The sequence below is a fragment of the Pithys albifrons genome, chromosome 7 (genome assembly GCF_047495875.1).
Source record: "Pithys albifrons albifrons isolate INPA30051 chromosome 7, PitAlb_v1, whole genome shotgun sequence".
NCBI classification, from domain to species: domain Eukaryota; kingdom Metazoa; phylum Chordata; class Aves; order Passeriformes; family Thamnophilidae; genus Pithys; species Pithys albifrons.
Window position 1 is genome coordinate 24,688,194 of NC_092464.1, and position 17,600 is coordinate 24,705,793.

Genomic DNA, 17,600 nt, shown 5'->3' on the forward strand with positions numbered 1-17,600 from the left:
TACTATCTGGTGATACATTATCGCGCATCCAAAAGCAAGGGAATCCATCACAGAGGAAGACAATAAGGAGTTATTTCTACTTCCACACTAGATTTTGGAACAACTGATGCTTCAGTTTTTGTTTGGCAAAAGTGAGTTATTATGGACCTGTACACAGAAGTGCAATTTATTCTATGCAGTAGGTTAGACACATAAGAGAAATGTTTCTATCACCAAAACCTCTTGGTGACAAGTCTAAAGGAGATGATGGGGAGGGAGTATCTGTGCACAACAAGTAACTAGAATCTATGAATAAACATTCAAGGAGAGATACAAAAAGAATCCAAGGGAGTCTTCTGCAAAGCACTAACACTATATATGACAGACATTGCTCCAACGCTGAGAGCGTGTTAGGCAATCACAGCTACTCTAAGAAAAGAGATTTCTGGTAAAAGCATGCCCTACTCACTAGTGGTTATCACTGCAGGGGAACTGGCACCTACCACAGGACAAATGGCACAATCAGAGAGCCTGGAACCCAGAGGAGAAAACAGGGACCCCAACAGGTTGTGTTATTTTGCAACAGCTTGCAGTAACCAGCTGGGGGTCCAGGACACAGATGAGAGGATGACAGAAAACCATAAAAGTCATTAAAGAAAAAAGACTAGAGGATGATTTGTGGGGTGAGTAGAGAACAAGGATGGAAGTTCAACCCTGTGTCACAAATCACTTTAATTATTTTATCTTCCTCAATCTCAGACAGTGGCTGACATGTCTCATGGGTCTTGGAATCAAGGAATGACTAGAAGAAACAACAGAGTGAGAACAGTCTTTCTGGAGAGAAAGAAAGACACCTTTTATTCATTACACATTACAAATAAAATGTAAAAAATGAATGTTTTCCACCAGCTACATGTGGGGAAATCTTTGGGAAAATGTTTGGTGCCAAATATTTTTCATATTTGATCTAACAGTAGTCTTCTGGTAAGTGTCATCAAGGAAACAGAGTGTGCTCATGGTCTACCTTCTATGACTGTGACTTCTCCCCTACCAAAAGATAACTTAAGCCAAGAGGTATCAAAGTAGATCACAGTATGCCCACAGCAGTGGAGAAAGAAGCCACATAAAGATTGGAAGAGCGGAAATGAAGGAAATGAAGCTTAAGCTATCCATTGAGGTCAGAAGTTAAGAGCCCTCTGGTGTGATGATATTTAAAAGGAAGTGGATGCAGATCTCACTGAAGAGTTTTTTAAAGACATCCTAGCCCTGTAGTACAGCAGGAAGGAGCAAAGAACTAACATTGCACACATGCTACATAGGCGAGAGATTTAAAAAATCTGGGGACAACAGGGCAGGGATCTGTCTGGTCCTTCAGGGTTGACCTACAAATTCATGTTATAGTTCAAAGCACCTCAGATGCTCAGAAACACTTATGACAATTTTAGTTATCAGAATACTTACAGTCTTGTGACTTGACTAGAAAGAAAAATAAGCTGGAACTGTTTCTTCATTTGGCATTGGCTTGTCAAGCTGTGGTGATCAGCTAGGATTCAAACCCAGAAGGAAACTGGTTTCTCTCAGGCTGTTTGTTACAGACATCTCTTACCACAGGTGACTTCCTAGACACTGAATTGGCACGTGCAGCCTTGCGGGATATGTAGAACAACCACAAACGGTTACAAATACCAGAATATTCCCATATACCTCAAGGTAGCAGACCTGTGTCAAGCACAGAGATAGTTCCTCAAATAGTCAACAAATTCTAGGCACATTCTTTTGAGATCAAGTTAGGAGAAATGTATTAATTCTCCTCCACTCCTTCTCTTGCTCTCCAGCTCTTCTTTGTTGGAGGGTCTTAATCCTGAACTAGGTTGGCTATTAAAAAGTGGTTCTTCACCCAGAGCGTGGCTGGGTGCTGGAAGAGGCTCCCCAGGGAAATGATCCCAACAACCAATCCAGCCAGATTTCAAGAAATGTTTGGATGATACTCTCAGGCATATGGTGTCAGTCCTGGGAATAGTCCCGTCCAGGGCCAGGAGTTGGACTCGATGATCCTTGTGGGTCCCTTCCAAGTCAGCATATTCTGTGATTCTGTGAGGTACACAACCCAATAAACAAACCAGGGACAGCAGTTGCTGATGTTCTCCAACATGTCTCCCAGCCCTGTTTCTACAACATGGGAGTTCATGAAGAGGCGTACAGGAATATTTCACATTCAGATGTTAGAAGAGAAGCTAAAAAGTGGAAGGCCATGAGGAGCTAAACAGCAAAACACAAGAACAGTAAGAGCTTTCTTCAGGCACAGGGAGATAAGGTTAGTTGGAGAATAAGGTGGCATCCAGCACTCAAGTTAGTCATACCACATCAAGGTAGGTAGTTGCATGTTCACCGCAGCATCATTAAGACATACTCTGACTGTTCTGTAACTGAGGATCTGGGCAGTATTTTCATTTCTGACTACCTGTAATGTCTACAATTGTATGATAATCACTAATAATTTGAGGTTTCATAGGTAGAGATCAGCAAAAGCATTCAGCTTACATGAAAGGTACTTAGTTGGGCAGAAATGAATTTACTACATATTAGAACCACAGTTACTCAGCCATGTTGCATACAGAGAAATAACTGTAACACTGATATTAAACAGTTGAAAATAGCATTTGAACTAAATAATTAAACTTTATACTATTATTTGCTTTTCAGTTGTTTTCCTAATAGCACAGTAACTATAAACAGTGAAGGTCCATAATTACTTAAGTCAGTTTGTCACACACAACAACGTTAAAGAAGCTTTCAAACACTTAAGTTCCCCTGTCACTGAGATACTGTAGCCTGTAAAACACAGAAATAAAAAGTCATATGCATAGCCTTCTTCAGACCTGCATCTCTGTCTCACCAAAAGACAATGATTTCAAATTCAAAATTCTATGAGATAACTTATTTAGAAATTTTATTAAGTTTATTTTGAAATTTACCACTAGGATGACTCATTCCTTCACCTACGCAGCATACAACTCAGTACTCATTTTTCTGAACATCACCACAAGTTTACACTTGGCAGATGTTATGAGCAGTCCTGTTTTCTCATACTTACAATTAGAAGAATGATCAGTAAGAAGCAATTCTGGGTTGTTTTTCTCATTGTGGAGTCTTCCTGGAGAGACACGTTGTAGCTGACCCTTTTGAGAAATAAACAACAAAAGCAGTATTGGACTCTAGCTGTTATGATGAATTCCTTGTCTTTGTGTAGGAGCATTTTTTTAGACTTACAGTGGACTCTTTGTGTGCTTATGTGCATGTGCACCCCCAGCTTTACATGTGCTTGTGTTTGATCTAACTGGAGGTCAGTACGCTTTTAATTTCATCTCTGGATCTCACGGTAAGCACAAATAGTGTGAGGCACAGATCCATGTTACTGTGTCACCAGCAGCAAATCTGCATTAAGCTCTGCATCTTTGCCAGATGAGGCTACCTTGGTTGTCCTGATTCAGCTGCTCCTAACCTACACATATGGCTGCAGACCTCTGAAGAATGTGGATACGTTCAACATGACCTACAAATCCCAGAAAGGTCTGGTTTGCTGGTAGGCGAAATGGCAGCATAAAAGCTATATTTTACGGAGCTAGAGAAAGCCAGAGGTTGATTAACCTCTAGCTAGGAGAACAAGCAAGTGGGGCAAGAAAAGAGAGAGAAACTGGGAACAACACCATGTGATTACATGCTCCCTAATGCAGCCAGCTTGACTGGTCTCCATATAGACACACAGCAGGGCAACCCTCAGGCCATCGAGAATGACTGCTTCAGCACAAAGTACTGGAGAAGCAGAGCATGGACACGACTCCACAGGCTTGAAGGGAACTGGACTGGCAGCTTTTGTGCTTTCCTATCATTTTCTGGAATCAACACCCACCTGGTCTTTCAGGTAAAAATATTGCTTCACAGTTGTAGGAGTTCAAGCAAGCAAAGCTTTTGGAATTAACACATTATTTTAAGTCACAGGTTTTGACAAAACACATCATGCCTTCTGATGTCCCACAGATCACTAGTGGTGCACAGGCTGAGCAACACACAGTATGTGGCTGAGATCACCTTCAGTTGCAGTAACAGAGTGGGCACTCACACACCTTCATTTCTCAGACAGCTTAAAAACTAGGAGTAAGGTGTGTTTTCTACCTGGGTAAACAATCCTATGAGGACCGTACACACCTGAAACCCATGAATTTAATGGAAAAAAAGGTACATCAACTTGGATGCGCAAGTTACTTTACATGTAGTGAACACAATCATTTGTGTAACATTTTTCTCAGCAGCAGCACTGTAACAACTTTTCTCATCTTTAAGTGGTTTGGAAGATCACCTGTTTTCCTAGAGGAAAGGAAATATTACCCTCACCTAAAGCAGAAGTCTGAAATCTCAAAATGCAACAAAGGTGTGGAACTTCCACTTCAATGTAGCACGTGATCCAACAGGATTGTTGCAGTCATGTGCCACTGAGATTACATAACCCATAGTGATGGAAAAGAGGGTTCAGAGGATTTGCCTCTAATAAGAAGTAGCCTTATTTCTGTTTGAATCTTGCCAGAACCATTCTGGTGTGCCAGTGTGTGAGCTGTGTATCACACTTCTACTGTCCAAGGTCCTGTGCAGATCAGCATTGTAGTTATAGCCCCATCAGGCAGAGGAAATGCTGCCACACATGAGAAGGCAGTAGAGTCAGCCCCTCCTATTTCTCTAGTACTTTCTCCAGCCATTAGCCTGGAACAGTCTTCAAATTCTTCCTAATGTTCAATCTAAATCTATCCTCTTTCAGCTTAAAACCATTATTCTTTGTCCTGTGACTACAGACCCTGGTAAAACAGTTTGTCCCCATCTTTCTTGTAAGCCCCTGTTAAGTACTGAAAGGCCACAATAAGATCTGCCTGGAGCTTTCTCTTCTCCAGGCTGAACACCTCCAACTCTCTCAGCCTGTCCCCATAGGAGACAATTCCAGCCCTCTGATAATCTGATCCTCCAATCATTCGTCTGGACCCACACCAACAGGTTCATGTCCTTCTTATGCTACGAGCCCCAGAGCTGGATGCAGCACTCCAGGTGGGGTCTCACCAGAGCGCAGTAGAAGGGCAGAACCACCTCCCTTGGTCTACTCACCACACTGCTTTTGATGTAGCCCAGCATATGGTTGTCATATCATTTTGCTCATACCTGATGCTGAAGGCTTTATTTTTTTTTTTCAGTTTTCACAATCAGATTTGAAATACTAATGTTAAATACAAACCATGCATTTCTGAAGGAACACTTTGGAATATGCCAGTTCTGCTTTCAGTAATGGATAACAAGATAAAATATTTTAAAAAAACTTACTAAATGCCAGCAAATGTTACCATGTTAAAGTCAAATATTTTCAAGCCATAGAACAAAGAAGCAGAAAGCTGTGTAACAAAGCAGAGGAGTAAAGTCTATAGCAGAGCATTCCTGCTATTCTGAGAGTGCTTGAAAAATGGGACTAAATGAAGCAGCTTTGGCCACTGGTCCACCATTTGACAGATGAAAGCAACCACACTGCAGGAAAGCCGAGTTCATTACCGAACATTCCTAAAAGCAGACCACTTCCTTGCCATTTTGCTACACTGTGAATCTATGGTTTAACATGTCACATAGAAGCACAGTATAATGTTAGCCTTTTAGGCCCAGCTGTGAAAGGTCTTTTCAAAAGTGCTTGCAGTTTTTGGAGGACTGTGCAGCAGTGCTTGTACAAAGAGAAAATATGCAATTATCTAATCTTGGAGACACTGCAGCTTAAACACAGCCAGAAGCTTGGGATGAATACTACACTACTGTAAAACAAACATTTCAAAGATGTTTAGTACATTTATGTCAGACTAAAGCCTTTTGCATAGCCTGCAAAATTAAAGCAGATATATTTGGAATGAGTCTCTCACTCTACCCCTATATATGTATGTGTGTATATATATAAATATATATATACACACACATATATATATATACACACAGATACATATATACACACACATATATGTGTGTGTATATGTATGTATGTATATATGTATATAAATACACATATGTGTGTGTGTGCATGTATACACACACACACACACGTGTATATATATACACACACACATACACACATATATATATCCCAGAGAAAAGATTTTCACAGTCCTCATCACCTGCAAAATAATCTTTGTGGCTAAGATTAATAACATTGGTATAATGTGCAATGAGATTTGTGAAGAGCAGAACTAAATAAACATTGCTAAAGAAACTGAAACAATACTACACAACTTCAGTCAAAACTCTGAGTTAAGGCAAAAGTCATATCCATGGTTGCTTTACAAATTTCACTGGACCAGCATCCCAACTGTAGTGTAAATACAGACTAGGTTTTATGGACAGTACATGAATGTCTATGTATTTAAAAATACTTTAACAACTACTTGAATTCAATGGTACAAGAATATGATGACAAGACAAATCTGGATGGACTTTGGAAGCACACATGAGGAGTTAGGGAGAAGGAACAAAAACTGCAGGATAAAAGTTGAATGTAAAGTTGTTTTTTTTTCCAATTACCAAACTGTTTCTGTATCACATTGTAAGAATCTTCATAGAGCTGGATGAATGTAAGCTCACACACGACATTCTTCCCTGTTGGATCAATTATTGTTTTGATCATTACTTCCTTGATTCCATACATTAAGATTTCCGTTAAATTTTTTCTTTCAGCTGCAGCACATACAGGAGAGAAAAATAGTTATATAATATTTTTTTGTGGCCAACTCCCTCTCAGTTTTCCATTCAATCCTTCTCCAGGCAAACTCCCACTGTTTTCTGTTGTTTTCTTTTCTCTAACCACACATTCCTATAAATTATTTGAAGCAAGTGAATATTTTATGGGGTAGGCAAAACCCCAAGAAAAATATTATACTTTATTATTATGTCAATGTTTTCATATAAATCATAAAAAGTGTGAAAAATCCTGTGAGTAAATTATTTAAAGAAAAATGCACATGACATACACTTAAAACATTTTGTTCCCACTTGGCAGCAGAATTGCCCATGCTACAGCTGCATGTAGGTTTCAATTTTGCCCCAACAAAACTAAGCCTGTGTGGAAATACTGCATTTCTTTTGAGTCTGGTTCTAATTTTATAGCAGCTCTGCTAATAATGAATAGAAATCTTGATTTTGATTTGCAGTTAGAGTAGGTCAGCTGATCTTGAAGGGGTTGTATATAATAGAGTATTTTAAATGCCATAATAGAAGGAGTCAAGTTTTAGGACATGCAAAGCCGCTTGTGACAGTCTCTGAAGAAGTTTCTGTGTGCCTGAGGTCTTGGCTAACTTTTAGAGATACACTAGTTGGTACTCTTGAGAGAATTATTTACCTGCTAGTAAATCTTGCTTTACCTATGCTCTTAAATTATTGTATCTACTGCAATGCTGACATTTCTGTATCCCACCTACACTACAATAAATAGAAAAGTGACCCAAAGCTGTCACCGCATTTTAAACTCTTTTTACAACTGATCTAAAGATTAAAAAAGATACAATAATGTAATGATGGATGCAGATATAAGGAAAGATGGGCAAGGCAGTAAAAATAAGATTATCTGGATCAGATAATACAGATTAATTGAACATCACAGCTGTAGTGCTTGGATACTGTGTTGTCCATGACAGGAATTATGGCACCATTATTATGAAAGGTTAGATTGAATGTAACAGTCTAAGTTTTCAGTTTCAATTAGGGCAAAACCTACACATTTCTCACTATGGCACTAAATACTCATTTCAGAAGTTCAACAGGGCAATGTACATATAGTAAATTACTATGAACTGACATTTTACCAAGAGGTAGCTATTAGCCACTAAAAAATCTGTGGAAAACTTCCAGACTAATATACATGAAAAAAGGCAGGTGAGGTTCATAGTGGACACACACATACTTAGGTTAAAATAAAGGGTAAAATGGGTCTTTGCCAAGACCTGCAGAGAGAAGGTTAGTGCTTTCTTCATGGTTCTTCTATTCATCTTTAAATCAGAGTAGATTAGCAAGGAATACAGATGAGGGAATGGGAATCACCTAAACAGTGAGACAAGCCATTACTGGTGTAACTCACTCATTTACTCCTAGAAAATTTTATAAAAAGCCTTGGTTCTTGGTCCCAATCATCCTTTTAGGCTTGCAGTCTGGAGTCGAGGGTTCATCCAAGTGTCCCAGAGGGAAAACCGAGTCCAGATGAGACACAACCTATTTGCAAGAAACCAAGACCAGGAGACGGCTCAATTAGATGGTGGCTGAAACATGGGACTGTGCCTCAGATCAGTTATTACTTGCTACTAACATTAGCATTGACCTTCCAGGGACATCAGCTGTCAGCCATCCAAACAGAAGCTCTGGTTACCTATTCTGCTGCTCATAAATATTAATAAGCAGAAGAATTATCATAAGGCCTTGTGGGATTCAGAATCTAAGCAATACCTTGAACAGATCTTAAATACACGTGGTTATGAATAGCCAACTACTTATCACAGAAGTTTTACTGGAACCCAAGTATTCAGGTCCATGGAAGAAAGCTTTCTTTTCTGCAGATCAGAAGTGGATGTAATGTTTCAAAAAAAAACAAACCCAAACCAAAAATGGTGAAGCAAGAAGAACCCAGCACAAAGGCAAAACAAGCCCTTTCACCATAGCCTTGCCACTCAGGAAGAGCAGAGTACAAACTTTGGATCTGTAGGCTTTTGCATCTTTCTGCTAAGATGAGCTATCATGAGTAAGTTCTTGAGGAGTTAGTGAAGCTCTGCTTGTATTCAGCTGCATTTATTGAAGATCTCTTCCTATCCTGCAATCTGAGGACAACAATGAGAATTTCAGGCTGACCCTCACAGATTACAGACTAACACTTTGCTTTTGCTGCTGACTATGTTGCAGGTAAGCTCAGGGCAGGATCCTCCAAAGTGTCAAGGTTCTCACTGCCTTCAACAGAAGCTGTGATCTAGACACAAAGCAGCAGAACTGCCCTTCTGTGAGCCCTGATTTCTCCTTCTTCCACTACACAAGTTGAGTGGAGCACCAACATAGCACTGGTAAGCTAATGCACATTCTTTGAAAAGGAAAATGGCAAAGCTTGGGAATGATAACATTGTCAATAATGTTGGCTCTTCAGAGCCCATTAAACGCTACACTGATTTCTTTATTGGTCCCTTGGTAATGTCACTGTCCCATTTCATATTACTGTGATTTTTGAAAGTTCATTTATCTGATTTTGTTCTCTTTTGATAAGTTGTTTTCTACGTGATATTCTAGTCAGACAGAAAATATGTAGCCTGATTCTGTGCTGCACAGGGCACTGGTGGGGACCAGGGCCTGCTCCAAAGCATCTTGTTAGCCAGGGCCACTGAAATAGGCTGTGGGTAAAGTATTGCGTGGTCTGGTTTTCACATGCTCTACTGTTAGGACTGAAAGTCTCTGGGGCCATTGCAATTCTCAAGCCAGTCAGTCAAAGCCCAATTATGACCACTTATAACATACTGTATTTTTTAAAGATGCCAAAACTAACTCTGAAAGCTTCCTTCTGCCAAGGTTTGCTTTTGGTAAAATCTTGATATACATGAGCTAAAACCTGCCTTTAGCAGAGTTGTATTTGCTGGGGCTGCTGAAATGAATTTCTGGCTCCATTACCCAAAGAATTCATAACCCAACCCCAAAATGACAGCTGAAGTCACTGAGGACAAGCCTCCAAGTACTGAGTCAGCTAAAAATATAGAGTCAATTTTCCTCTCTGAGCACCTACTAGACCCATCCAGGTGCCAGGAGGCTGTTCCTCAGTTTAGCCTATAGAGCTAGAACTTGGATGCTTATGTAACAGCAAGGCTTAGGGTTACCCCAAATCCTCCTACCCAAACTAGCTGCAGAGACAAAACATAATATGGACCACAAATGATAAAGTTAAACAAGAAAATAAATGCCTACAATACAGCAGCCTATTTGTAAGAATTTTCAAAATAAAATCTTGGAAGTAGTCTATAATTCTGAGCAAGATTTTTCCTGTTGCACCACAGGTTGACAACTTTAGTATTTATTTCCCTGGCAATGAATTAAAAGACCTGAAACTTTAGCCTCTATGTGAGGTTAGTAACTTCAAATATCCATCCATGATCTAAAGGTTCATGTGGAAAAACAATACATGGTCTCTTCCATAAATTACACTGCCTGACAATGGGCCTTCATATGGAAAGTACTTCATAGATAGGAGACAGAAGCATATTTGGATAAGCACTGAATTCAGAAAAGACTTCTAATGGCTTTGGAAAGAAGTCAGAAGTCTTCTCATCAGCAGCTAGGGCTGACCTTGCTTGACATTCTGACTGTCTCACTGAATCCAAATGTGTGTGTGTGCTTATGTGTGTGTGTCTAGGCTTTTGCAGAGCTATATAAAATTTCAGGATGTAAGGAATTTAACACAGCCTAGCTCTTAGGAGATCTGTAGAGATCATGTCTTCAGGCTTTTTGCCCTTCTGGTGTTGATTTTGGCCTTCTAGTGATGGAAAGAGTTCAGGCTTTTATTGGCTTACAAGCAACTTGGAGCTTTTGCCTAAAGCTTGCCAACTATTCATCCTGATGGAGCTCTTGACCTTTATATGAGGTATGTTTTTCAGACACTATCAAATATAAAAGCACCTAAAGAATATTTTTTTTCTCGAACAATCAACATTTTTCTAATTTTGTCTGCATTTTGAATCTTCTACACTGTACTTAGCCATTTTCACCAAAGTAGTGAGGGGTCTAACTCTAGTTTCTTGAGGTATAGTTTTGTGTATATCATGTAGCTCACACATTGTACATACACGAACAAAAATGCAATGTAAAAGCCATGTATTTAACTTGTGGACCATAAACAGCATCTGAGTATTTTTTTATTAATATATAAATTTCCTTCATATTTTAGTTATTGAAGGTTTTTTAATTAATTCAGTTGTTATTTGTATGTGCAAAACAATGCCACTTTTGCAGCCTCATTAACTGATCCTATTTGAGCAGGTGTGTCACATAGCCACAAGGAAATGAAAAAGCAATGCTTTAATAAAGGAAGACACCACTGCAAAACAAATAAGCTCAAGAGCAGGATTTGCATTGAAAAATAAAGTTGCATATTTGTGTAGCTCTGTAGCATGTATCTTAAAGTGAATGGATAGTCTCATTTGGGATGGAAGGAATGGAAAGTTCTACAAAAGCAACCTTTTTGTAGAATGCCTCTTGCCAAATAAGCTGCTATTTCGGGTATGATCTTTACTGTTCTTTTTTAAGAGTATAGATCATAGCAAAGACACAAGTACAAGAACTCAATTTTCCATGGTTGTACGTCCTAATCTTCATGCTACCCTTTACTTCCTTTTCCACCTGCATTTTTTTCCAGAAGATACTATTTCCACCTTCTTTAAATATAGTCATAATGCAGTCCTATAATGATAGCACAGAGTTCCACAGCACAGGACAATGGAAAATCTAGTACAACATTAATTTAGTTTTCTTTCAGTGAATATTGTGCTAATTGCTTTCCATATTGATTTGGTAAAACACACATGGAATTCATCTAAAAATTTTACATCTTATCTAGTTGGCTGTACTATGTCTGTAGAAATTAGGCTAGCTTTATGGACCTCTGGTTATACATTTCTGATAGGGATCACACTATGCCAAAATCATTCAGCTTTACTTTGCCTCTTAATAAATGGAGTTGGCAATTCAAGTCCAGTTGAAATCCATCAGGAATTCCACAATCCCTTTGAAAACAGTTAAAAAAGAAACAGAAAACAAAACTAACTCAACCAAAAACAAACAAAAAACTGCCCAAACCCTACTTTGGAAAGTAAGTTCCGGAAGAACCACTTTAAGAGGGATCCCTTTTAAATAGGCAGAAGACCTGCTGGATATGGGAATGGTACATGTTGCTGAAAACCTTTACGCATTTTTTAAGTTACTGCAACCGGTATAAAACACTTTCACTTTTCATGGTTTGTTGCAGTTCTGAATGCCTGAAACTCCACTTTTACTCTAATGTCATCAAAACATAGGGTGTCTTCAATGACAATGTGCAAATTTACGGCTTTTGCTGCTTTGAAGTGTTTTAATTATGACAATCATTGATCTCCTGTAACCATGCCGAAAACAGTGGGAGATCATGTGAAAAATCATGCTGCTCCTATGATGCTCCTTGAATTTTTAAGTAAACTCTTGCCCAATCATTCATCTATATTGAATAAATCTACTAAATTACCTTGCATATTTGACATTTGAGTTACAATAATGGTATAAAATCAATTAATGAACTAATTTCCCAACTCACATAATATTGTACTATACTGTTCTCTTTATGTGTCAACTCATTTATGTCCAGTAAAATCAGCTTTTGGTACAACACTCCAATGTCACTCTAGCTAATGGACAGATCTTGAATCCTGCTCTTTTCTTGTTATCACTTTACTCAGCAGAATCCGGGTGTTGACTCAAAAGTTTTGACACCTATATCTACATCGTTAACTTGGTCTTTGATCATTAGTAGCACAAAGCTGCCTTAGCTTTCATGAATTCTGCCAGGAAAAGCAGAACGTATGTGTTAAAAAATAACCTGTGCATGAAATGAACTACAAACATTACCTTTGACAGTAAAGACAGCATAAAAGGCAATACACTTCTACCATTAATGTATTTTATTGTAATAGCACAGATTTTAGGGGGTAGGTATTTGGTAAAAGTTACAAGGAAAAGGACAAATTGTCTGCTGTGATCCTCGTCCCTCATGACCTACTTTCAAACTTGGCTATGCCAACTACAAAAATCAAGTACCTACGGCATATTTAAGTTTCATTCAGGACAGCAGGAAGAGAAGGTCATTACGTTGAAAAGAAGGCCATCACATTGAAAAGATTTGATAGAGCCCTCTTATTTATTTCATGCCACAGCAAAACAGAAGTCTCATCAAGTACTAGAAGATCTCTGCTGAAGATATTTGAGATTGTTTTCCACCAATATAGCTTCCAGGTAGTAAGAAATTGTTCTCACTTGTGCTCATGCCTCATCTGCAGGAAACAATCTCCCTTTGTTTTACTGGCTTTTACCTGAGCAAAGTTACTTTCCCTCCAAGCTGCACTCCCTCCTTGACCACAAAACAGAGTAGAAATACTGCTGAAAATGTCTGAAGGACATTTTTGCAATACCAAAAGGGAAAGTTTACACTCATACTCTGTGCTTTGAGCACATTTCAATAGAGACCTGATGTGTCTTTGACATGCACTACAATCAGTCCCTGTTAGGCACAGAATCTAAGTGTAATCCTAGTGTTAATAACCATTTTTAAATGCTATTTAACTTCTTTGCTGAAATGAGACTTTGGTATCCAGCAGCTGAACTTATGATCTGATGGGGCCTAGTGCATGTTCTGCAACCCAGAATTACTGTGTACTATAAAGCTCTTGGTTGTGTATCAAAAAGGGTCTCTGCATGGCAGATGAAAAGGTGTTCCGTTACTGTCATACACCAGAGAAGCCTTTCAGTCAGTTCTTCATCCAGCTCAAAATTCTATTCTGACAGGTTCTGTGGAACCAAAGAAGGTGCTCAAGAGATACACAGTCTTACACAATCAGGATTTTAACATATCCTTTGTTGATCAATGATGTATTTTGCCTCCTTGCTGAAGCAGTTGAAGAAGTAGGAATGAGAAGATGAAACTTTTCTCATTATTCTTTGCTAGTAGCTACATAACGATGTGACTATCATGGTTAACTGGATTTTCAAGTCAATGGCTATGTACAGAACATGCAACTGTCAAAGAATCAAATTATTAATAAAATACATAATTGCATTTAAATAGGACACTGTGGTGGTTAAAACTTACAATCTGTCTTCAGGCAATATTTCTTCAGACATGAGTGAACCACATCTGCTCCATGTTTTGATACAGATTGGGATTAGTTCTATTAAATGCAATGAAAATTTTCAATACTTCCTTTGGTAGAAATGAGGGATGAAATTTGAGCCCTCTGGAGAACTGCAGGGTATGTTCCCATTGGACTTTTAAATCAGATAAAAAGCATAGCTCACTTCATCTAGAACATGATCTGTAAGCACAACATCAAATAAAAATATCCTCAAATTGAGGTAAAAGACAGAATTTTTCTGTGTTTCACGTCATGCTCACTTTCTCATTTAGATACCACTGAGAAAGCCCTGGCTCCATCTTCTTTACTCTGTCCATCAGGTGCTTTTACCCCTTTACAAACAACTGATAGGGTGAGTGGAATGATACATCTGTGGAGACACTTCCTCTTCTGTACTCTACACTGACTGACAGTGCATTCTAGACTACAAACTGCAAAGTTCAGGAGAAGATTTCAAACATAAAGGAGAACCCAAGAGCTGCTTTCACATAACCAGAAAGGGTTTGATTAAAGGCAACACACTGACTTTCACCGGTAAATTCAGATGTTTGTCATGGAAGATGATGACAGAAAGACGGGTGCTTGGAGCTCTTGACATAAGCTTCCAGCCACTACCAGGGCTTCTGGTACTGAACCAACTCCTTAATCTGGTGACTCAGCCAAAAAGATTCAACACAGATTGGTATCCTGACACTGCCAATGTTCCTATGTTAAAAAGGAATATACAGCATTAATCTGGTTTATAATGCTCATATTTCAGGAGATGCAGGCATAGTACACAGGACTGTTCTATCTTGTGTATTTTGTATCCTTTCTGAAGTGACTGACCCCTAGTCCACATTATGAGTGCTATCCCTTTTGATCTATACATCCATAGAACTTCTGGAGGCAGAGCAGCAAATCAGCAGCAGAAGGACATCTACACCCCAAACAGTTCGGCATAAGGTGCTGTGGCTTCTGATGAAATCTGATGTCTCTTACCTGATGTCAGTGGATGTGTATGTTGCGTTCTGCTCTCTCCTGTTACTGGATGGGACACTTCCTTGCTTAAATTCTTTGCCCATGAAGGGCAGTGGTCACTTGTCTGAGTACCAGGGTGCTAGAGCTTCAGTACTGTTCTGCAGGGCATTTAACTAAAGGCACTCTGAGCATATGAAAGAAATCCTATATGTTTAGTCTTGGCACAGAAAGCAAGGTACTGCAATCAGTGGTTCTGCCCATTCAAAGGAGCTCCTAGTGAAAGACCTGAGTACATTGGCACAGTACCAAAGCTCTGAACTCTGAGTGTATGCAACCATATTTCGTTGCCCGAGTTGTGAGGAAAGTATTAATCCTTAATCTTGTACCATAACAAAACTAGCTATTTGAGTTCACTAAAAAATTAACTGGTTTTGCATTGCCTTTTTCATTTTATATCATATAGGCTATCACTTAAGCTACAAATACCATATGTACAAACCTTGACTAGTGCCTCCTACCTGAAAGACTAGAAAATATTCCTTCTATGCAATCAAATGGTGCTGACTAAAACAGGAGACATGAAGCAAAGCTTAGATGAAAATAAAGATGCTGCTTGGAAGATTAGAACTTTTTCACATCTCTTTTGGAACAGAACAATGACACAATTTTCTCTGAAGAACAGAGGAAGATTTACACTTAAACTAATGGCTTAAAGTTACTTAAAGGGTCTGTTTATTGTATCTTTCTACAAGATGCATCTTATTTTAACTTCTCTCTATAGCTATTGATCAGAAAGCCATCAAACTGCTCTGGTCTAGTGAGACAGTTAAGGAATTACCAGCAGATACCCACAAGAGCCTAAAACCTGGTTTGCCTGTTAAGAAACCTTGGAAATTTTTGATGAAACTTCTGTTTGGATGTGGTAAAAATTGATGATGTATATTTAGTGCCGTAATTTTAACTCTCACTACACTGCATTTGCATTTCAGCTTTTATTTTCAAAGGAAAGACAATGAAGTGATGATTTCAAAGCTGCGCTAAGTGCTGGATTATCAGGAATACAGAGCCCCTTCTTAGCAAAACTCGCCGTGATCCATCTTTATTTAACACTGATTCCCTTTTCCTACAGCTGCAGTGACTGTTCCATGGAAAAAATGGTTATTTGGTAAGACTCAGTTTTTCGGAAGACTAGGACTTTGATTTTTCAGGCAGCAAATCTCTATCTTTCTGTTTGCATAGGACTTCACCCTTGCAAAAGAATTGATGCAGTCAGCACTGGGTACAATAGGGTCTCACTGGGACTTCTTGTGCCAGGGTAGAGATCACTGGCTCAAGCAGAAGTTTATAGTTAAATAAATATCTCATATGACATTTTAATTGTAGAAGTAATACTTTTGGGTAAGACTGTTTGGCAAGTTCATTTTTATCATCAGGTTCTTCAAGCTGATCTCAGTTCAGGACTGTGAGCATTGGACAGCAGCATTTGTAACACATGCACAGTTTATGAAGGTGGAATAAAGACTGAGAAACATATATAATATCTGAAATAAGGAAAACTTTCTGCGATAAATTGTTGTTACATTTATTTCCATATGAATCAATGCACACAATTAAAATGATTTTTAACTAAAAATATTTTCAAGTAGATGAATTTTTTAGTACTGCTTCAAGGCTTAATTACAAGTCTCAGTCATTAGTAATATTATCTACTGCTGACTAAATAAAAATAAACATCTGGCCCATAAATGTAAATGCAATGTAACAACAGTTTAATTACTAACAATTTTGAAGCTGTAAGAAATATTTCTCCTGATTTAACTTTGGTCTTACTTCAGTGCTGTTCAAACAACATTTTGTATTGATTTCAATGAAAATAAGTTTGGAGCAGACAGAGAAAAAGAATGTTGCTGCAAAGAGAAGGGCAGGCTCCCGCAGAGAGCAAAGCTGACAAAAAGACAAACCTCTTCACTCATCACGGATTTCTAACTCAAACATCCTCACTGATAACTGCAATTCTGAGCTGGAGCACGTAACACTGTTCACACAAACAATCATGCCTTGCTCAAATCAAAATCAAAAAGGACTTGGAAACAAGCTCACTGCCTTGTTTAATTACAAGTGTTATAAAATTTAACAAAACTTCCATACAGACTTGTTACCACCGCACTATGACAGAAGTTTGCTTACCCTGTCAAACTCCTTCCACAAGCTGAAGTTCCAACAAAGCCCAACAGAGGCTCCAAAGCCAAAAGTGGTTTTAAATTCCACAGTTTACTCAGTTGGCCTAGATCATGGAATAAGATGACTCTGGGGATGCAGGTTCTGAGTCTATCTGAATACTTATATTAGGATACTTCTTGAAATTTTGCTTTGGAAGCCAAATGGATGTACTGGGAGCTCACCAAAGTTTGCTGTCAGACATGGAAATAAACTTTTTTATTGTGAAGAGACACAATGAAAAAGCCTGTGGATTGTGACACTGTAATACCAGAAAGAACAGTTATGATTTTTAATGCCAGCACAGAAGATAAAGTGTTTCTTTTTGCTTTCCTGGATACAAATTAGGGACCCTTTTTCACTTTAATATCTTTGACTTAAACAGGACATTGCACCTTACTTAAAGATAAGTTAGTAAAAAATAATGGAAAAACTTCCCCTACCAGCCTTGAGATTGAAAAAAAGTTCTAAAATGGGAAGGAGGTA

At 38.6% G+C, this 17,600-nt stretch overlaps 1 protein-coding gene across 1 annotated transcript in view; it reads right to left on the minus strand.

The window, feature by feature from the left end:
• Window positions 1-17,600, minus strand: part of CALCR (calcitonin receptor) — a 139,163-nt gene that overhangs the window by 58,128 nt on the left and 63,435 nt on the right. The window contains exon 2 of the mRNA XM_071560020.1: window positions 3,074-3,158. Within this exon, the coding sequence (XP_071416121.1) occupies window positions 3,074-3,121 (48 nt within the window). The 5' untranslated portion in view covers window positions 3,122-3,158. The remainder of the gene's footprint in view (window positions 1-3,073; window positions 3,159-17,600) is intronic.